The sequence below is a fragment of the Zootoca vivipara genome, chromosome 6 (genome assembly GCF_965207765.1).
Source record: "Zootoca vivipara chromosome 6, rZooViv2.hap1.1, whole genome shotgun sequence".
Classification (NCBI taxonomy): domain Eukaryota; kingdom Metazoa; phylum Chordata; class Lepidosauria; order Squamata; family Lacertidae; genus Zootoca; species Zootoca vivipara.
Genome location: NC_142589.1, coordinates 78,845,691 through 78,866,568, shown reverse-complemented (window position 1 = coordinate 78,866,568; position 20,878 = coordinate 78,845,691). Strand labels below are relative to the sequence as shown.

The following is a 20,878-nucleotide window of genomic DNA, read 5'->3' as shown; positions in this document are numbered from 1 at the left end:
CCCTGGAAACTGGTACTTTACCCCTCACATGGCTACAATTCCCAGCGCCCTTAACAAACTCCAGTTCCCAGGTTTCTGTTGAGGGTGGAGCAATGTGCTTTTAAAAATATGGTCTGTGCACAGCCTTTGGCTGCAGTCCTAACTCCACTCACCTGGGATTCAGACCTATGGAACCCGCAAAGTCTTTGCCTCAAAAAGAAGGCAAAGACTTGCATATCTTTTCTTTATCTTGTAACATTTAAAACCCTTAAACCTTCCTCCTTCGCTACCCCCAAAACCTGGGCAGATGGACTGCAGCTGACATCCCATTGGTGCAGAGTAGCAGAGTGCCACAAAAGACTTTATTGTCACCAGCCAGCCTTGCAAGCAAATCCGTACATGTTACTAGTCCACAAGAAAATGGTATTTACAGCACTTAGAAGACTAACAAAGTTTACTGTGGCATAAGCTTCCCCTTCATTGGATGCAAGGCATGCATAATAGTGGGGGGTTGTAAGTAGTGCCGTTGGAGAGAAATGAAATGCAAAGGTACAACAACAGACCGCTCAATTACAGCAGCCTTCTGTCAGGGTTTTTTTTGGGGGGGTACTACAACTTCCATCAGCCCCAGGTAACATGGGATCTGTAGTCCCATACAGAAGCTGGAGAGCACCATGTTGGTCAAGGCTGAATTGTTTATTATTAAATTTGTATACTGCCCTTCATCCAAAGAGCACAACATAAAATATAGGAAGAATGAATGCAGCAACAACAGGTGATTTGGTAATTCAAAGGTAATTAACCTGCATAGTGAGTTAGGGAACACTTGCTGGTCCTCCCCCAAGCAGACCCATTGAATGGACATTATTAACTTAGGGCAGTGGTTCTCAAACATTTTTCTCTGGGCCACACATTCAGAATAAAAATTTGCTTGCACCAATTTGCCACACTGATTTTTTATAACATCAAACACAATTACTTTATAATATGATTATGGGATAGTCCTTAAAAATTGCAGCTACGTAACAACAGGAAGCATTCCCAAAACATAATTGTATAAACGAGCCTCTTAAGTATGTATACAAACGCAACGAAATATGCGAGCTAGCTTTTGCCAGGTAATCTAATTTATATTAGGTCTAATTCGAGATAAACAAACACTCATCTCCTCACCAACACTTAAGCCTTTCTCTTTTCTGATCTTTCATATTTGTCAGAGTTGAAAAGCCCTGTTCGCAACAGTATGCCTTGGAGAACTGTGGAAGAATAGCCAATGATCTTGAAGAGAGGCATGGATACTGTTTCTGGCTGTATATCCCAAAATAAAAATAAAAATTATTTTGATACTATGCTATACTAGGTAAAGGTAAAGCACCTGATTGTCTTTGGACCTCCCTACCACACCCTTTGAGAACCACTGACTGAGGCTCATGAATTTCAGTGGATCTACTTGTGTGAGTAGCACCTAGTTAGGTACAGCCCATTGTCTCCATGCAGACCCAGATGAACAGAACGTCTCAATGAATTGCATCATCCAGCAGTTTCAGCTTGGGAAGGAAGCCCACTGTCCTAGAAATTGTGTAATTTATACCCCATGCATCTCATTGAGTTGTCTCAGCTATTCTGGGCAGCTTCCAACATATATAAAAACATAATAAAACATGGGACATTAAGAAAAACAAAAACTTCCCTATAAAAGATTGCCTTTAGACAGCTTGGGGGTTGGATAGCTCCATACCCTCCAATATTTCTCCAATGAAAATAGGGACCTCCTAAGGAAAAGCGGGGCATTCCGGGATCAAATCAGAAACCAGGATGGCTTCTCTAAATCAGGGGAAATAGGGACACTTGGAGGGTCTGCACCTTCAGATGAGGAGAGCAGCATCCTGGTACAAAACGGGGGACACAACACGGTTTTGCTGGTGCTGCTGCTCCTGATTGAAATTATACCCACTAACCCACCGAATCCAACCTAAGCACACTTACACTTGAGGAGTCGATTTTATTTTTATGTATTGAACTTGTATACCGCCCTTCACCCGAAGATCGCAGGGCGGTTCACAACATAAAAATACAAAAATGGAAGCACAAAATACATCATAAACCAGGCATCCCCAAACTTCGGCCCTCCAGATGTTTTGGACTACAATTCCCATCTTCCCCGACCACTGGTCCTGTTAGCTAAGGATCATGGGAGTTGTAGGCCAAAACATCTGGAGGGCCGCAGTTTGGGGATGCCCGTCATAAACCAAAAGAAAAACTAGCCAGTAATACCGCCCCCCCGCCCCGCACACACAATAAATAATATGGAATTCAGCAGCAAGGCCTTATAACCGAGGCAAATCCATCTGCATATGCTCAGGGACATTTTGACCTTGGCGTGGTTTGTGTGGGTGTGGAAAACGGGGGTGCGATATCTCTGCACGTGCTCAGAGGTAACCAGCCCAGGGCTGCTGGTTGGCTTGCATTTAAAAAGAACCCGCAGCGAGAGAGAGAGCAGGTGGGCAGCCTCGGGTGCAAATTTCAGCGGCGCCCGCGAAGCTTTCCTTCCGCAACCCTGCAAAGCGCACCTTCCGAGGACAGGTGGCGGCGGGAGGGAATTCTCTCCGCAGGCCACGCCCCTTGGTCCTTCGAAGGCAAATAAGATCGGGCGGCGGCGATGCGCCAGGCTCTGATTGGTCGGCGACTTAGACTTTGATATCCACGTGCGTCTGGCGAGTTGCCATAGAGACGGAATGTAACGAGCAGCTTTAACTGGCTGGATACAGAGGCGGTCTCCTGATTGGCCGAGAACTGGGCCGTGAGAGGTACGGGGGGGGGGAGAGGAGAAAAGGGAATGGGTGGGCGCTCAGTTGCTATGAGAGCTGTCAGCCAATGTGGTGAGGCGAACCGTCGACATGGTGGGCGGGGACATGTCCGCGCGTGGCCGAGTCGCAACGGAGGTGGAGGGGGGCGGGAATAAAAGTCGCCTGCTCCAATGGCTGGGCGGCTCAGCCAATGAAAAGTGCCGCCTCTGGTTTTAGGCCCAGCCAATGGGCGCGAAGCGGAACAGCTTGCCGGACTTCGGATCTGCGCGTGCGCGAGGTGACAGATTGGTTCCAGCGGAGGCATGGAAGGAGACGCGGCCCGGGGGTAAGAGGTTCGGGGGTTTGTGGAGGACACGTGAGGGAGAAGGGAAAGGGGTTTGGGGAGGGGAAAACAGGTTCCGGGGCACACCCGGAGGGAGCAGGGGAAAAGAGGAATCAGGGGCAACCGCTGAGGCGGCTAGGGTAGGAAAGGGTTTGGGGGACCCAAACGATGGGGAGGGCAAAGAGGGATAGCTCCGTCGGTAGAGCAGGAGATTCTTAATTTTCAGGGTCTTGAGGTCGAGCCCAAACTTGGGCAAAAGCCTCTTGCATTGCAGGGTTCTAGATTCAGGTAAGTAGCCGTGTTGGTCTGACGCAGTCGAAATATAGAGACCAAGTTTGTTCTTGGTATATCTGAAGAAATGTGCACGCACACGAAATCTTACATACCAACGACAAACTTATTTGGTCTCAAGGTGCTACTGGACAATTTTTATTTTTATTTTTAATTTTTCGCATTGCAGGGGGTTGGGCTGCTAGATGATCCACGGGGTCCCTCTCTCAACCCTACAATTCTATGCTTCTAGGTTTGAGGGCACACCCTGAGAGGAGCCTATTTTCTGGAACCTGAAGTTGGTTTTAGTGTCTAGGCATCAAATGTAAGAAGCCAGAGCAGTGTCATCTTCCTTCCTTCCTTTTCTCCATTTCTCTCCCCCAACCTTACCTATTTCTGTTATCAGTTAAGGACAGTAGTTGTGTTAGGGGTGTTGACCTAAGGGCTGCCTTCTTTGACGGGCAGTCTTCCACGGACTGTGTGTCAGTTTTGGGCAGGGCAGGAGGCAAAAGCTGTGCAGGTGGATGGGTGTGGCTCTCCCAGGTGGCTACATTCCAGACACACCCAAACAGGCAAGTTATCATAATTCAGAGACCCTTTCCAACCAGGAGAAAGCAGTCAAGGAGGATATGGAGCAGGTATTGGGGGGGGGGCAGCCTGAGGGCCGGTTAGAGAGCCCTGGAGGGCCACATTCCACCTGCAAGCCAGTGGGTCCCTATCCCAGCACTAAGGAGTTGCAACATTAGCATATTGCCATGCTCAAATACTGCTCAAATCAGCAGTAAAAGCACAGAAGGGAGATCATAGAATCAGAGAATTGTGGAGTTGGAAAAGCACCCCAAGGCTCATCTACCGGTAGTCCAACCCCCTGCAATGTAGGAATCCTGCCTACAGCCATCCCTTGGTGGGCTCAAACCACCAAACGCCTGGTTAGCAGCCAGACTTGAAGTAAATGTCCACCCCCCCCCCATGTAATGTGTCCAATCCTGCCAAGCCCTGCCCCCTGACAGCACCCTCAAGCCCTGCCCCCATATCCTCACAGCTCCTCTGTGTCCTTCCATCCCTGCTTTCTTCAACTCTATGCTGTTGTTTAAAACCAGCCTTTTACAACCTGCCTTCTCTCTTTTCCCCTCCCCCTCCCATGGCTTCATGCAAATCCAGGGTTGCGATGCAGTGCTACCTATTCTCCAATGGGAACTGAGTGATGACAGCCTTACATTTTATGTATACAGTACCGTGTTTCTCTGAAAATAAGACTGTCTTATATTTAGTTTTCCTCAAAAGAACACACTATGGCTTATTTTCAGGGGATGTCTTATTTTTTTCCTCCTCCTCCTGCCGCGGCCAGCATTGCTGCTGTGCCTATCACTATGTCTTATTTTCGGGGTATGGCTTATATTCCTTGAATGCTTAAAAATCCTGCTATGGCTTATTTTATGACTACATCTTAAAATAGGAGAAACAGGGTATAGGAAGAAGGGAAAAAACCAATTGTGTAAATATAATTTCCTTTCTCTCTTGCACCAGGTGCCTGTCGATGGATGGCTTTGCTCGGGTAGCTGAAGCCGGCGTCTCCAGCCCCGAGTTCACAGCTCTTTGCTCTTGGCTAGTTTCCGAGCTCCGCAGCCTTTGCCCACTCGAAGAGGATGTGAATCCCACTCGTGGTAGGTAACCTGGCTTTGTGGGGAGAGAGGAATGCAGCAAATATTTTCTTGTGCAAGACCTAAAGGAAGCAAGGGGGGTGAGGGGTGTGTGAGTCAGCCTGGGCCCCCACAAGGAATTCCCCACCCCACTGGGCTGATAACATCTGAGAAGCAAATGTAACGTAGCCCAGCGTCTGCAGGGTTTCATTAGCTGGGTTCTAGGTGGTTAACCCATGGAACTGCTTGCTGCAAGGTCCTGTTGCTCCAGCCCATCACTTGGATGAAAAGCGCTAAGGTCATCAAGGGAGCTTCTAGCATATTGGAACTGGAGAAGGGGGTGGGGCAGAGAATGCCTGTAGTGGTGGTCGTATTGGCTAGTACCGAGAACAACCCTTTCATCCACTCCTCATTGAGCTGATGTTTTAGATTTCTATCCCCAAGTGGCATTGTGTCCTTTCAGGTCCTGAGGATGCCGAGACCTTTCAGATCGAAGTGAGCGGCCTCCTTGGAGAGCTGCATTGTCCCTACTCCTCACTGACTGCGGGGGACGTAACAGCCAGGCTTAGCACCCCGGACAAGTGCCTCCAGCTTCTGTGTAAGTCCAGGCAGGAAGGGGCTTATTCCTCGGCTCATTCTGTGCAGGTGGGCTCAGAAAAGACATGGCTAAGAACTTCTGCTCCCATCCCTAGAAAGGGTCTGGGAATCAGTGAGTCGTGTGGGTGTGTATTAGCTCATTTTTATTTAAAAAAAATCAATGGGCGGTCCAAAGGGTGGGAACACAAGAATGAGCCTTTTCAGTGGTGGCTTCCGAGGCGCTTCTGGCACCATTGTTGCACATCTTCAGGTGTCGGAAAACATTCATTTTTAAACAGATCTTTGGCTTCTAACAATGGCCTTTTAGAGTGGGTGGGATGTTTCCATGTGGGAGTTTTTATGTGTGTGTGTGTGCATGTGTGTGTTTTTTGTAAGTTGCTTTTGAGTTGCCATGGCAAAAAAGTGACTAATAAATTTAATAAATAACAATATCTGAATTAATCCCCCCTCCCCAATTTTGTTTTAAATCACCCTTGAAGCACTTAGGTCCCCAAGGTTTATGGGATATAAATTTAGGACGGGAACTGAATCCAGCTCTTTCTCCTTCCCTGGCAAGATTTTTTGAGCTCAGAGCTCCTCGCTGCCCGGCTGCAGGCTCGGAAGACGTCCTGTTCGCCACCGGAAAAAGAAGACCGAGCTGGCGAAGCTGTGAACGAGCTCCAACTCATCTGCCAAGCCCTGGGGATGCTGGACCTGGATCCAGGCTGCCCAGTCCATCAAGCCATGGCTGACATAGAAGCCAAGGTGGGGACACATGTGGGGCAGGACGGGGAGGCTGTTTGTCTTGTGCATGCGCCAAAGATGTGGGAGGCACTATAGCTCCTGTTCTCTAATGCTCCCTGCAGCTTAATGCTCACTGTCTTGCTGAATATAGGTTCTTCCAGGTTGGAAGCAGGGGGCCTGTTCAGGGCAGTTGGAGGAATGGAAGCTTCCCCCCACCACTGCCCCCACTTTGTGGTGCTTTGGTCTGTTTCTTTCTCTCCTCCCCCCACCCAACAGCTAAACTTGTGGTCTCCTCCTTAGGTTTCGGAGGTGCTTTCTTCACTACCCCCTGAGCACCTGCAGATGGCGCCGCTCCTAAAGGCCACGCTGACCTCCGAGGAATGGGTAGGGGCAGACCAGTGGCATTGGCAACAAACTCCCCACCACGTGGATGCTTGCCCCTTCGGTCGGGACGGGTTGTCCTTCCCCAGACGGGTCCCTGGCCAATGCGGGGTTGTCAAGGGTGGGTCCCTGGTGGATGGAAGGATAGCAAACAGCTTATGTCTCCTGCTTCCTCTTGCCCCTCTCCCAAATGAAACCACTAGGGGGCGCTGGAGGGCATACGGGACGTGTTGTGCACAGAGTATCAGCGCCGCCGACGCATGATGGCTACTCGTCTTGATGTCACCGTTGAGTCCTTCCATTGGTCCGAGAGGGCAAAGGTGAGTGGAGCGGGACAAGAGGGGGGCATGTGCTTTTAAAGGGTTGAATGTGTTGGGGTGTGGTTGTTTTTAAGAATAGGGTAGATTTGCTGGTGTTATGATTAGTACATAAAATCCTAGAATTGTAGAGTTGGGAGGGACAACCAAGGGTCTTCTAGTCTAATCCCCTGCAATGCAGGAATCTCTACTCAGACATCCGTGGTATATGGCTGTCCAATCCCGAGGGAGTGAGGTTCCACAGCTGGACAGCTTTCGCCGCCAGAAAGTCCTTCCCGATGTTTGGTTGGAATCTTCTTTCTTGTAACTTGCAAGCCATTGGTTCCAGAGCAGGAGGGGGGCGGGGAAGCTTGCTCCATCTTCCAATCTAACAACTTGGGACGAGTTTATCTGTGAGATTTCCTTACTCCTTATTTCAATTGACGGCCCTGACACAGGAGCCACATAATACCCCTTGATGTTTTAGCGTGGCAGCACGTGACCTTTGGAACTCTCTGCTGATTGACACCAGGCAGGAGCTTTCACTGTATTCTTTTGGTTTGGATGAGCCTACCCAGACATTTAGAAAGCTGATGCAAGTTTTAATCAGTGTTTAAAGGTAAAGGTACCCTTCGTTCATTATTGCGGCGCTCATCTCGCTCTATAGGCCAAGGGAGCCGGTGTTCGTCTGCAGACAGCTTCTGGGTCATGTGACCAGCATGACTAAGCCGCTTCTGGCAAAACCAGAGCAGCACACGGAAACGCCGTTTATCTCCTCACCAGAGCATTACCTATTTATCTACTCACACTTTGCACTTTGAGGTGCTTTTGAACTGCTAGGTTGGCAGGAGCAGGGACCGACCAACGGGAGCTCACCCTGTCGCAGGGATTCGAACTGCCCAACCTTCTGATCGGCAAGCCCTAGGCTCTGTGGTTTAGACCACAGCGCCACCCGTGTCAGTGTTTAGTCTGTGGTTATTTCAACTTTTTTGAAAGCCTACAATGATTCTACAGTTTTATTTTTCTGCAAACCACTTTGAGCTGGTTGTTTCTTTGCAACCAAGCAGTGTGTAAATTTTAATAAATGATAAAAAAATAAAAATAATAATATTTTTTGTGCTTTTTTAGTTGTATTTGTTTTAATTTATGCTGTGGGCCAACTTGGGTCCTGCATGGTGAGGAAAGGCAGGATATAAATAAAAGAAACAACAACAAAATAATAGTTCAGCAGCACTGGCCCGCCCTGAATAGACTGGGGTGGAGGGGTTGAATGAAAAATTGGCTTCTTCCCTCAAATTTTGCCCCCCACAACTTAGGACCGCAGCGGAGCTATGTCAGAGGCCTTCAAACCCTTGCGGCAATCTTTACTGGAGGAGTCGCAGGTCACCCTTCCCCACCTGCTGGCAGCGCGGGAGGACCTCTCCCGCATCGTGAAGACCAGCAGCGGAGCTTCGCGGGACAAGACAAGCTGTGCTGTCAACAAGGTACAGGGCTGGAGAGGGGTGCTCTTCCCCAGGTGTTGGGATGGGGTACTGGAAAGCCCTATAGCAGGTCTGTGCCTGCTCAGCAAGGCTGATTCCAGGTGACTTGAATAAATGAACCGAACTATCCATTTCTCCCATCCAGGGGCTCTGGGGCCTGAGTTGTACCTGCGCTGCCTCCCCGTTTTTTATCCCTTAAGTTTGCTGGTTGCCTGAGCACCAGTCATTGTTAGAGGAGGGAGGGAGTGAACAGGAAGTTCTATGTCACTTCCTGTCGAGATGCAACAGGTTCCCACCCTTCTCAGTTGCTGGAAACAATTGAAGGCGTTTTTGTTCCGACAGCTTTTTGATGAATGGGTCTTTACCACAAGCATCAGCTTCTTATTGCCTCCCCCCATTGTTTAGAAAGTACTTCTAGCCTGTGTTTATCGTATGCATAAATCGCCTTGCGCCAGTAGTTTAGAAGGCGATGAATAAATTGATGATGGCGATCATGAGTAACAGCACTTTCTGTTCACTCTCGCGTCCATTTCTTCCTGCCTCACGGCAGCTACATCTAAAGTGACTCCTCCCTCCCTCTCAGGTGCTGATGGTTGGTGACGTCCCAGACCGCGGTGGGCGTCCGAATGAGATTGAACCCCCTATGCCCATGTGGGAGAAGAGGCGAGAAGGAGGAAAAGGGGGCGACCACCAGCGATGGGGCAAGCGGAGCAAGAAGAAGAAAAAGTAGCAAGGGGATGGATCCAGACCTCCTCCAGTGTGGGGTATGGTCAAAACTACCCTTAACTTTAGGGCAGGGAAGAGGCTTCAGGAAGTTAACTGCAGCAAGGATGAGCGGTGGATACAGACCCAAAGCCCAGCCTTCACCAAAGGTGGTTTCAGTATTGCCTTTCCCCAGGATGCGGGGAAATGCAGTTTAAAAGAAAGGTGCCGATTACGTTGAACTTGAGACGGTGGGCCGGGGCATGTGCGCTAACATCAGACATCTCCCCCCCCCCTTCTCTTGCTTTAAAGTTGTTGGACACAGACATTTGTGTTGTCCACATTATAGTTTGGTGCCAGATGAATTGCACCTTTGGAGCAGAGAGGGGGAGGCTGTGGTTCCTTCCTAGGCCATTGGACTTCATCTCCCAGCATCCCCAGTTAGTGGGGCCAGTGATCGGGTGTGAAGGGAGTTGGGGGGCCAATGTCCTGAGGGCCACATGTTCCCCATCCCCGATCTAGTTAATACACAACTTACAAGGATGAAGGAACAAGAGGTGCTAGCAAACGTCTGGATTTTGCAAGGTTTCTTTTGGGGCTTTAGATGCTGAATGTGGGTAGGAAGCAACCTTCCTTTTGGGGCTGGATGGGCAGCATCTATGAGAAATCCAGCTTTAGAAATGTCCCATTAGATTTAATCAGACAATGTAGGGAGAGGGAAGATATTATTTTGGGATTTTTAGGCACAAACCCAAACTTCTTTGTACCTTTACCTCCTCTGGATTATCCAAAGGGTGGCTCAGTTGCAACAGCCAGTGAGTATGAGATTTTGTTTGAATGGTGCGAGTTAATTTTGGTCCTTGTTCTGAAGGGACAGGATTGAAAATGGCCAAGCTGGGTTCAGTATAACACTTAAGAGATTAAACATTTTCCTTGTAATTCAAACTCATTGTGCAACGGAGTATGTGTGTGTTTAAAACTCTAGTCTTCATCTTTTACCTCTCTTTTTTTATTGTGCCAGGAGGGTTAAGAGAGCAGAATACTAAGTCATTTGAAGGACATTTTTTAAATCTTTTTTTAAGGGGAAATCACATCCCTTCCCCCCTGCCCAAAAAGTGGGAGTGGTTACACAAAGCTTGTGGGGGGGGTATAGCTGAAAGTGAATCTTTATGGGGAGAGAGTTAGATTTAAACAATATAATTCCTGTATTCAGTATGACGCATTGCATCTATTCCCAGGAACAAATGTATTCCACCTCTCATCCCCCCCCAATGAACAGAGGGTTGGAGAAGTGAATAAAAGATTCCGGGTTTCCCCCCGAAAGCAAGGCCAAAGGGGGTCAGTGGAAGAGGTCACAGTCAGTAGGTGCTTCTGCCTCGCCTCTCATCCCCCTTTACCTGCCGCCGAACAACCAGCTTCCACCTTCTGAGGATTCCTTTCTCCAAGTCTCTACTCTTGACATTGGAAGCCCAACCAGGTCACCCACTTCGCCCCAGCTAGCAAGGCAGGGTCCCTGTTTATGCACTCGCTCAATGGTTAAATATAGCTTGTTGCAGAGAGCTACTTGGCAAGACACCGCATGTAACACAAGCCAAGGAGCTGCTTAGGTTCTTGAGCTATCCGGGGCTGTTCAGCTAAGAAGAGCTCTGCAGAAGCAGTCCAGTGGCCCTCCTCATCCAGCACCCTGCTCTCACGGAGGCCAACCAAGTGCACCAATGGGAAGTCCCCTCAGCAGGACAACAGCACTCTCCCCATTTCTGATGCCCCAGCAGCTGGCCGCCTGCGGTCTGCTGCCTCTGACATCGGAGGTGGAGCAGGGCCATTGTGGCTAATAGCAGCAGAGCCCAAAACGTGCATCTGCAGCAGCACCAAAAAAGAAGTAAGCTAGCTGGTGGGGCCTCTGTTCAAGAAATGGTCCTTTTATTAGGAACAAAGGAAGCCCCTTAGCTTGAGTCCGGCTGCTTGTCCATCCAGCTCAGTATTATTGGCAAGGAATGGCAGTGGCTTCAGGGCAGCAGCATCCATTTCCAGCCATGGACCAAACCTGAGGCCTGTATGCAGAGCATCCATATTCTCTACCGTTGAGCGCCATGTCCCTTCTCTCTGTTCGTTTCCTTGAGGTTCCACTTTCCTGCCTGTAGCCCACTGTTCCTGTGCCCTTGGCTCAGTTGGGCTTGGGAGGCAGGTGCGAGTTGTAGGCGGCCAAGGCCTTCCAGCAAGAGAAGGGGGGCAGGCTTGATGAATCCGCCTTCAGCAGCCAGCTGTTCTCAGCCTCCAGCTGCGAGTTGCAGCTCTGAAGGCTCTGGTTGACCAGCAGCAGCCTGTCCCGTTCCTGCAAAGGAGAGTGAAATGCTGCCAGTTTAAGGTGGGGGTTGCCTGTTCCCCCAGCAACTTTGGTCCTGTCCAGACCAAAGTCATAAGTAGCTTCCCATTATTCTTCCACAGAAGTCCCAGGTGTGGAATCCTGCCCTCCCGAAAATCCTCACCTTTTCCACCTCCTTCAGCTCTTCCAGAAGCTGCTTTAGACTCCTGCTGTGTCCCCGTGGCTCCTGTGGACTGTCTGCGTCTGTCTGGGTGCTGGCGTGTCTCATTCGCCGCCTGCCCGCTGGGCTCGACAGTGCCAGGTTGGGGCTTTTGCTGTGCTCTCGTCTTGGTGGGAAGAGGAAAGCGTCTTCCTCCGAGCCTGCCGCGTGGAATAAGTGAAGTGTGGTTAGAAACGTCGTATCTAGAGATTTGTTCCTGCAAGCAGTGTGGTGGTGGTGTTCTTAGAAATGAAAAGCGTAATGCTGGTGGTCAACAAAAGAGGTTTAAAGACTCTGTGAAGGCAAATCTTTAAAAATGTAGTATAAACACTGACAATTGGGAAACACTAGCCTGCGAGCTCTCCAACTGGAGAACAGCCTTTACCAAAGGTCTGGTGGACTTTGAAGACGCTCAGGATGCAAGGGAGAAACGTGCCAAGAGGAAGGCACGCTTGGCAAACCCTCACTGTGATAAACTCCCGCCTGGAAACCAATGTCCCCACTGTGGACGTGTGGATCCAGAATTGGCCTCCACAGTCACTTACGGACTCACTGTTAAGACCGTGTTTATGGAAGACAATATTACTCTGCTACGAGGGACCGCCAAAGAAGAAAGGAGGTATATTTCTAGAGTGCTGGGCTAGGACCCGGGAGACCTGGGTTCAAATCCCAACGCAGCCCTGAAACGCACAGGATGACATTTATGACTTTCTCATGCTGGTTTTGAACTGGTGCCCCAAACCACAGTTTATGGTGTTGAGTGGGATTTGCTCTGCGTTCCTACTCTTCTATAGAAGCCGTACCACAGATCGCAAGGCTGGGAAGTGAAAAGCCTCCTTGCCACTCTGCATCGCTGGAGCGGGTCCCGTTGGCTAGCCCACACCAGGAGCCCTAGTCTGTGCACCCCCTTACCAGAGCTAGGGTGATAGGTGGCGGCTGGCGTGGCAGTTCGAGACAGGGTGCTCTCGGAGCTGCAGGAATGGAAGCGCCGCTGGCACTCCACCTCCACTTGGTCCTTGCACTGCTTGTGACAGATCATCCCACAGTCTGCAGGGAAGAGGGAGAGACCATCATTAGTGATGGGAATGTTAATAGCAGGGGTCAGCAACCTTTTTCAGCCGGCCCTCAGACCATGTGGTGGGCCGGACTATATTTTGAAGGGGAAAAAAATGAACGAATTCCTATGCCCCACAAACAACCCAGAGATGCATTTTAAATAAAAGGACACATTCTACTCATGTAAAAACACGCTGATTCATGGGCCGGATTTAGAAGGCGCTTGGACCGCATCCGGCCCCCGGGCCTTAGGTTGCCCACCCCTGGTTAATAGGATCCCCTTCTTTCCTTTAGTGCCCACCAGGGGGCGTGCTTACCCCGACATCTGTATCCTTGCTTGGAGACTCCCCAGAGCTAGAACAGAAGAATGCAACAACAACAGAGGTGTTAAGTTGAACTAGCTGCCACTTCTTTGCAAAGACTGACTGAGCCCCTGCCCTAAATTTCAAAGGCAACGTAGGTGGATGAGAGGTAGGGGACTTGCTCTAACCTGTGCCAGGGGCTGCAGCTTTATTGCCCACTTCAAAAGTGGTGGCAGAGTTCTGGGAATTTTTGAGTTTTGAAACGTAGCAAGCTTCTAGACCTCATGGCTGCAGGAGAGAGGCTGCAAAACAAGCTGGTTCTCCTGGAGCAGCCTTCTCCAACTTGGCATCGTCAAGAGCTAGTGTTGGGTAGCTTGTCAGACTAGAGCCTGGGGTTCAAATCCACACTTGGCCATGAAGCTCCCTGAGTGAGCTTGGAGGCTAGTCACTGCCTCTCAGCCTAACCTACCTTGCAGGGTTGTTGTGGGGATTAAACGAGGAGGGGGAGAACCATGCATGGCACTTTGAGCTCCTTGGAGAAGAAGGTGAGACAAATAAATAAAAATAGTCCAAAGTATCTGGAAGGCTGTTCTGAAGGGAGCTTATCTACAACCTCTCATACTTCTCTAGCCCTTTCATCCTCCATCCCACCTGTTGCTGATTACTGCCACCACTAGGCATGCCATCCCAAAAGGGGGGAAGTAGATTCTCCAGTTTGGCAGCTCAGCTCAGCAGCTACTATTTCTGCCAGTAATAGGGACTGTTTGGGTAGCTGGTGGCTTTTCTTTTTTTGAGGGGGTGGGGATGAGTGATGTGTATTGGTGCTGCCACCACCAGGGGCTGGCCAAGTGGCGCAGGCTCGTGGCAGGGCCTTTTCTGTGGTGCCCCCCCAGTTGTGGAACGCCTTCCCTAGTGAGTTATGCCTGCTTCCACCACTATTAACTTGCAGGAAAAAATTGATTACATGGCATTTGGTGGCCGAAGGATATTGACAACCCCAAGATCCTTGGATGGAGGAATGTTCTCGGCTGTTGACTGCTTTCAGAGTGTTTTCAGTGGCAGCTGCTGTTAAATGTTTTTAATTGCAATTGGCTTTAGAATACTTTGACAGAAGGTTTTTGGATTTTTTGCTTTTAGCGTGTCTGCTGCCCTGGGATACGTGGGGAAGGAAGGGTGGGGTATAAATCCATTTTAAATAAATTAAGCTCACAAAGCCATTGCAGCTGTCACAAAAGGTGGGCTTCTTAAAAGTGGCCTCTTGGAAGTTGTGCAGGAACCCGAGGCCCAGTTTGGAGAAGATGGCACAGGCCCGCATTAAATACTCGGACAGCTCTTCCCGGCTCCAGGCGCCTTCTCTGCAGTTGAGGAAGAGAGAAAAACAGACATACAGTGTGAAGCTTCGGCCTTCCTCGCTTGGGTCATCAGCGCCTAGTGAATTCCTGCCCCACCTGACACTTAAATAAACCTTAAGTGGGGGTATGTGTTCTGATGGGGCACATTTGGTCAGTTCACACACCCCTGAGCCTCAGCTGCCCTTTACCAGGGACTGAGCCTTTAATGCGGCAGCCCTTGCACTGTGGAACTCCTTGCCAATTGAGATCACCCTTGTTCACTTTCAGATGCCTCCTGGAAATTCTATTGTTCAGACCAGGCCTTTCGAACCAGAGAGGATGGGCCTGGCGTTGCTACTGCTTCTATTAGTGTTGCGTTTCCAAGTTGCCAACCACTTTGTGATATTTTCTACAAATGCGTGGTTTACAAATGTTTTTTGAAATCATTTTTATTTGGTTTTACATCCATATATAGAGATTTCTCTGAATCTTGAGACTCCCCACCCCCAATCCCCTCCGTGGGTCCTATTGTGAACATTTACAACTGCATATTATTCCATAATCTATATTTTATATCCATCCATATTTTCCATAGTCTTTGTTACATTACAAGTGAAATTAGAATCCTGCTAATGTTTTCATCTGCTTGCAGTGGTTTCTTAAGTAAATTATAATTGTTTTTCTCATTCTTGTTTAAAGTTTTAAATGTTTAAAATGGGACTCCATGGAGGGGATGGGGGAGAAGTCCTGAGATTCGGAGAAATCTCTGTATATGGATATACAGTACATTTGTTTTTTTTAAATAACTTTGTATTGGTAAAATAAAATAAAAATGATTTCAAAAAAATAAAGCTTTTGTATTCTTGGTTCCTGAGCTTCCCAGTCCACATAGTCCAGGCATCCCCAAACTTCGGCCCTCCAGATGTTTTGGACTACAATTCCCATCTTCAATGACCACTGGTCCTGTTAGCTAGGGATCATGGGAGTTGTAGGCCAAAAAATCTGAAGGGCCGCAGTTTGGGGATGCCTGGCATAGTCTGTCAATTTAGCTTGCCATTGCTTTCTGGGCTAACAGCATTCAGGCAGCTGTTGCCACATGCATAAAGAGTCTTCTCCTGAAACCCTCTTCACTTACCGCTCTCTTTCCAGCCCATAGAAGGAGAAGGGGAAACTCGTGGAGATGATCTCGAAATCCTCCTCGGAGATGTAACCCCGTTGCTCAGGATCGTAATTCTTGAACACAGTCTGTTGGGGAAGGAGTCTGTCAGAACTCATTGGAATATGAGAAGGCAGTGAACGTGGGCATTGCCCTCTAAACATACACCTGCTGTATAGTTAACACCTCTTCCCAAAGGACGAGATGACAGGTCTCTGCCCCGAGGGGGTTGAGATCCAGATATTGACACAAGGGAGACAAGGCAGCAAGTGGAGGGGGGAGGCTGGGGTAAGCAAGAAGAACGAGCGATTATAGAAGTGGAACATACTTCGCTCCCAGCTGCACTACGCGTTCAAAGTGTTATCATGCCACTTTAAATAGTCATGGCATCCTCCAGAGTATCCTGGGAACTGTAGTTTGTTCAGGCTGTTGAGAGCTCTTAGGGAACCCCTATTCTCCCCTCAGAAGAACTCTAATTCTCAGAAATGGCGGGTTGTTTGACTGCCCCACGAAACATGGCTCTGGAAGGGGCATGTGTGGGGTCTCCTGACATTGCTGTTGGCATCTTTCTGTCTTGGGGAGACAGTGGAGGAATGTGCCTTTGGGGGTGGAGTCAAACTGTTGGAAAGTTGCAGCGGCTGCAGAGACTGATGCAGGAGAGACATGTTTTGTTGCAGCTGGGGCAGAGGAAGGCGTCAGGTTGTGCTGTTGCTGATGCACTGCAGCGTTTCTTCTCTCTGCCCTCCTCCCAGCGGTCCTTCCTCCTCTGGTCACCGCTACGGATGCACAACCTGTCTGTCTCCAGGCAGGGTTAGTTGTTACAGTCATGGCGGCCACCTTTGTTGTTGTAGAGGGTCACAACGCTGGTGTCGCGCATGTCCTGTTTCCTGCACCAAACTACACTTTGCTAGTGTGAACGTCACCCTCATTTTAGTTTTTCATCTTCTCCCTGCTGAGTTCTGCAAGGGCAGCACTGAGACTTAAGGAAGCTGCGAGGCAGTGCTTTACAAGCTGGACTGGTTGTAAGGAAGAAGTCAGGTGTGCCCAGGGGGCTGGGGGTGGTGAGAGGGCAGCAGAGCTGGCTATGGAAGCAGAATGAGGTTGGTGGGGCAACCTATCAACCAGTCTCTCCACTGCCTGGCACAGGGCAGCAGTCCACAATTATGTAATGGTGGAAAGGGGGCTTTAGACAGAAATCTTAGACATTATCAACCTCTTGACGCTTTCATCTGTCAAATGGGGGAAGCGCAGGATGTCTCTTCCCCCCTCCTCCCCGCACCAAGGCATGCACAGCCTGTTTCAGCAGCAAACTTTTATTTGCAGAAAAGGAAGTGGTTGGAGTGGCCGGATTTGAGCCTCTTCCTTTACGTGGAAGGGGGTGGAGTAAAGCGGGAACAGGCACCCCTGAGGGGGCCCTCCTGCCCCCATCGGGGTTGCAGTGCAGCAAAACACGACTCCAGATCACAGCAGCACCCACCCAATGTGTCACAAAGGACAAAACAGACAGAGGTGGTGGGAGGCAGGTAGCTTAATTTCAACCCAACACTGGCTGACCACACGGCGCAGAAGAAATGGACAATCGTGGGGCAGGGACCGAAAGTGTTGAGAGTGTCAGTGCTCGGCACAAACACATGCAATGCAATCCTGGAATTGTTCAGTGACAAATGCACCCATGAAATACACGCAGATAACTGCAATACCCTCTCTCTCCAATTAGGTCACCCAAAGTGTTCCTGCTGTAATTGAACTAAGCAACCCAAGAAGTCGACAAACTTTACCCAATACTGCAGAGTGGCAGCGGATAGCTGTGGCAAATGTCACACACACACTCACACCCAGCCTGGAACTCCCACAGAAATATAATGTGCAGGTCAAACCGCAGCGTCTCAGAACACAACACAGCCTGCAAAACGCAACATGCCCCTTTAAAAAACACACACCATCTGCCTTATTTGCAATTTCGATTGCTATTTATGGCCAGTCGACATCCTTCTAAGCAACTTTTTGATCCACGCTTATGGGCAGAAAGGGTTGAGTGGCCGCATCCACACCGTACATTTAAAGCACTTCTGAGGCACATTAACAGCACATGGCTTCCTCCAAGGAATTATGGGAACTGTAGTTTGTTACAGGTTATAGCAGGCATAGGCAAACTCAGCCCTCCAGATGCTTTTGGCCTACAACTCCCATGATCCCTAGCTAACAGGACCAGTGGTCAGGGATGATGGGAATTGTAGTCCCAAAACATCTGGGAGGCCAAGTTTGCCTATGCCTGGGTTATAGGAACTATAGCTTTTTAGGGGGGGAACTACAGTTCCCAGGATTCTTTGAGGCAGGGGGATCGTGTTTTAAATAGAAAGGACACTGGCTGAAAGGAAAGCGTTCAGGTCCGTTTGATTGCATGAGTTTTAGTGCCATTCCCCCCCCCCCCAAAAAAATATTTTTATTAGTTTTCACAGAGAAAAATCAGTCTTTTAACAGAAAAAAACTTAACATATTAAATCTATATACTGAATAGGGATTGCTTAGATCCTGAGGACTTCCCTCTACTCCCACCCTTGGTTCCTTTACAATATTTTATTTTATTTTATTTTATGTATGTCCATGTCCATGTTACTTCTTAACTCTTTTAACTTCCCGTTTTATACTTTCTTCATAAAATTACAAGTTTTCCCTGAAATCCTGCCAATGTATAGACTTGTGTTCATTGCTTTTATAAATATGCAATAAACACTCCTAATTTCTTTTAAAATTTGTTTCCTTCTTAATTTCTAAGGTTTCCAATTAGTTGATCATTTTGGCATAGTCCGTTAGCTCATACAGTATTTCCAATCTTAATAATACTACTAATACTAATACTAATAATACTAATACCGGTACTACTACTAATAATATATTATTTATACCCCGCCTATCTGGCTGAGTCTCCCCAGCCATTCTGGGCGGCTCCCAATTGAATATTAAAACAATACAGCATTAAATATTAAAAGCTTCCCTAAACAGGGCTGTCTTCAGATGTCTTTTAAAATTGGATAGCTGCTTATTTCCTTGACATCTGATGGAAGGGCATTCCATGGGGCGGGTGCTGCTACCGAGAAGGCCCTCTGCCTGGTTCCCTGTAACCTCACTTCTGGCAATGAGGGAACTGCCAGAAGGCCCTTGGCAGTGGATCTCAGTGTCCGGGCTGAACGGTGGGGGTGGAGACGCTCCTCCTTCTTCTTCGGCAGGGGCATTGGAGAAAGAAGCAGCTCCTGCAGATTTACTGCCATTTAAAGCCAAAAGCAGAAATGGGCACCACACCAGTAGCCAGCCCTGCCATTGAGTTGTTTTTACCTCAATCATTTGCTGGACGTGCCTCTTGATGGTGGTCCGGTCAGGCTTGGGAGTCACCCCTGGTGCCCACACCACTACCACGGGGGGCTTGAACTGTGTAGGCGGCTGCGAAGAGAGAGGGGGGCAAACAAAGTGTGAGAGATGGGACTGAGCCAAGGCCCGCCAAAATCCCCTTGGCTCCCTGGTCGTCCTCTGCCCTCTTACCAGTGATTTGGGACCTCTTGGCTCACGGGCGTACGAGAGAGCGTAGATCTCCTCATCCGTGTAGTAGAGGTCTAGGGAGAGCTGGGAGAGGAAAGAAAAGTTATACAAGGGAATGGTTCCATTAAGTTGCACCCTTAGTGGCAGGGAACTGCTGCCCTCCAGAAACGGCTGCAATCAAGTGTCCCAAGTCAAGTGTTGAATGGGAAGCACATTCAATCTGTAGGGCTCATCCTCGCTGTGTTTCTTGTGTTGAGAGCCAGTGTGGTGTAGTGGTTAAGTGCGGTAGACTCGTAATCTGGGGAACTGGGTTCACGTCTCCGCTCCTCCACATGCAGCTGCTGAATGACCTTGGGCTAGTCACACTTCTCTGAAGTTTCTCAGCCCCACCCACCTCACAGAGCGTTTGTTGCAGGAGAGGAAGGGAAAGGAGAATGTTAGCCGCTTAGAGACTCCTTTGTTGTTGTTGTTGTTGTTTAGTCGTTTAGTCGTGTCCGACTCTTTGTGACCCCATGGACCAGAGCACACCAGGCACTCCTGTCTTCCACTGCCTCCCGCAGTTTGGTCAGACTCCTGTTGGTGGCTTCGAGAACACTGTCCAACCATCTCGTCCTCTGTCGTCCCCTTCTCCTTGCACCCTCAATCTTTCCCAACATCAGGGTCTTCTCCAGGGAGTCTTCTCTTCTCATGAGGTGGCCAAAGTATTGGAGCCTCAGCTTCATGATCTGTCCTTCCAGCAAGCACTCAGGGCTGGTTTCCTTCAGAATGGATAGGTTTGATCTTCTTGCAGTCCATGGGACTCTCAAGAGTCTCCTTAGGGTAGTGATAAAGCGGGATATCAAATCCAAACTCTTCTTATTCTTGTGGATAGTCAGCTTCCTGTACCCTCCACTCATTTTTCGGTGTCTGTATGAGGTTCTCCAAAGAATCGCCACACCACCGTTCTGACAACTCTCCATTACGTCCACGTGCACAACTGCTTAGGGTTGCCATGCTTCAAAAAGTGAAAATTTGGACACAAAAGTTGTTGAGCTTTTTCTTTGGCTGAGTTGCTGAGCTTCTTTAAGGAAATTCGCAAGCGAAACAACACTTCCGATATGGGCATTTTAAAGTGAAAAATCTGCCCGGAAGCTATTTTTGACAAATGGATCTCAGCTATGCCTGGGAAATTCCAGACGTATGGCGGCCCTACAACTGCTCCTTGTAGGGCAGTTTCCGAATAAACTATTATCCCTTCTGGGCCCAGGGAACTGCCTAGTTCATCTCTGTTGTCTTTCCAGCGCCAATTGAAATGTCATTTTGTATATTGTAATTTTAGGCTGTGACCTGCCCTGAGGTCTATGGATGAAGGGCGGTGTACTAACAAGAACAACAACAGTAACAGCAACAGTAACAACAACAGTAACAATTAGTAACACTGAAGCCCTCCCTCTTCCAACAAGCCTTTTAAAATAGGTGTCTTTCCCGGTGGGCATCCATTTCGGATGCTTTCACTGATCCATCGCTTGCTGGCCGGGGCTCCCTTGGAAGGAAGGGCAGGATATAAAATTTAAACAATTTAAGGTGACAAGCCCCCCCCCCCCCCGCCCTGCTCCCTGGTCAGGTTGCTAAGCAGCACAGAGGTTGGCAGTTGCTAGGCGACACATTACGTGCAGAGCCAGAGGAGGCTGCGTGAGGGCAGCTTGTTTACTAGGCCGCAGAGAGAGGCCTGCTGCTAGGCCCCACAGCTGCAACCGGCGTGGCTCAATTTCCCCACAGTCATGGCTGCCAGGCAACCCA

General features: G+C 49.1%; 2 protein-coding genes across 7 annotated transcripts in view; one reads left to right on the top strand and one right to left on the bottom strand.

Moving 5' to 3' along the window:
• Window positions 1-3,060: 3,060 nt before the first annotated feature.
• Window positions 3,061-20,878, top strand: part of TSLIG3C (tRNA splicing ligase complex subunit 3C) — a 25,568-nt gene continuing 7,750 nt past the window's right edge. Inside the window, exons 1-9 of one of the 4 annotated variants that reach the window (XM_035118135.3) lie at window positions 3,061-3,111; window positions 4,906-5,042; window positions 5,482-5,616; window positions 6,172-6,359; window positions 6,639-6,722; window positions 6,923-7,039; window positions 8,332-8,499; window positions 9,080-9,260; window positions 11,644-15,260. In XM_035118135.3, the coding sequence (XP_034974026.1) occupies window positions 3,089-3,111; window positions 4,906-5,042; window positions 5,482-5,616; window positions 6,172-6,359; window positions 6,639-6,722; window positions 6,923-7,039; window positions 8,332-8,499; window positions 9,080-9,226 (999 nt within the window). In that variant the 5' untranslated portion in view covers window positions 3,061-3,088 and the 3' untranslated portion in view covers window positions 9,227-9,260; window positions 11,644-15,260. Of the gene's footprint in view, window positions 3,112-3,631; window positions 3,704-4,905; window positions 5,043-5,481; window positions 5,617-6,171; window positions 6,360-6,638; window positions 6,723-6,922; window positions 7,040-8,331; window positions 8,500-9,079; window positions 10,144-11,643; window positions 15,261-20,878 lie in introns of those variants that run through there. The other 3 variants (XM_088672739.1, XM_035118134.3, XM_088672740.1) reach the window with 3 other exon arrangements.
• Window positions 11,102-20,878, bottom strand: part of RASGRP4 (RAS guanyl releasing protein 4) — a 27,255-nt gene continuing 17,478 nt past the window's right edge. For all 3 annotated transcript variants that reach the window (XM_088672737.1, XM_088672738.1, XM_088672736.1), the window contains 8 exons: window positions 19,103-19,183; window positions 18,899-19,003; window positions 15,545-15,654; window positions 14,289-14,433; window positions 13,094-13,130; window positions 12,633-12,767; window positions 11,685-11,881; window positions 11,102-11,530 (listed from right to left, as the gene is read on the bottom strand). In XM_088672737.1, the coding sequence (XP_088528863.1) occupies window positions 11,363-11,530; window positions 11,685-11,881; window positions 12,633-12,767; window positions 13,094-13,130; window positions 14,289-14,433; window positions 15,545-15,654; window positions 18,899-19,003; window positions 19,103-19,183 (978 nt within the window). In that variant the 3' untranslated portion in view covers window positions 11,102-11,362. The remainder of the gene's footprint in view (window positions 11,531-11,684; window positions 11,882-12,632; window positions 12,768-13,093; window positions 13,131-14,288; window positions 14,434-15,544; window positions 15,655-18,898; window positions 19,004-19,102; window positions 19,184-20,878) is intronic.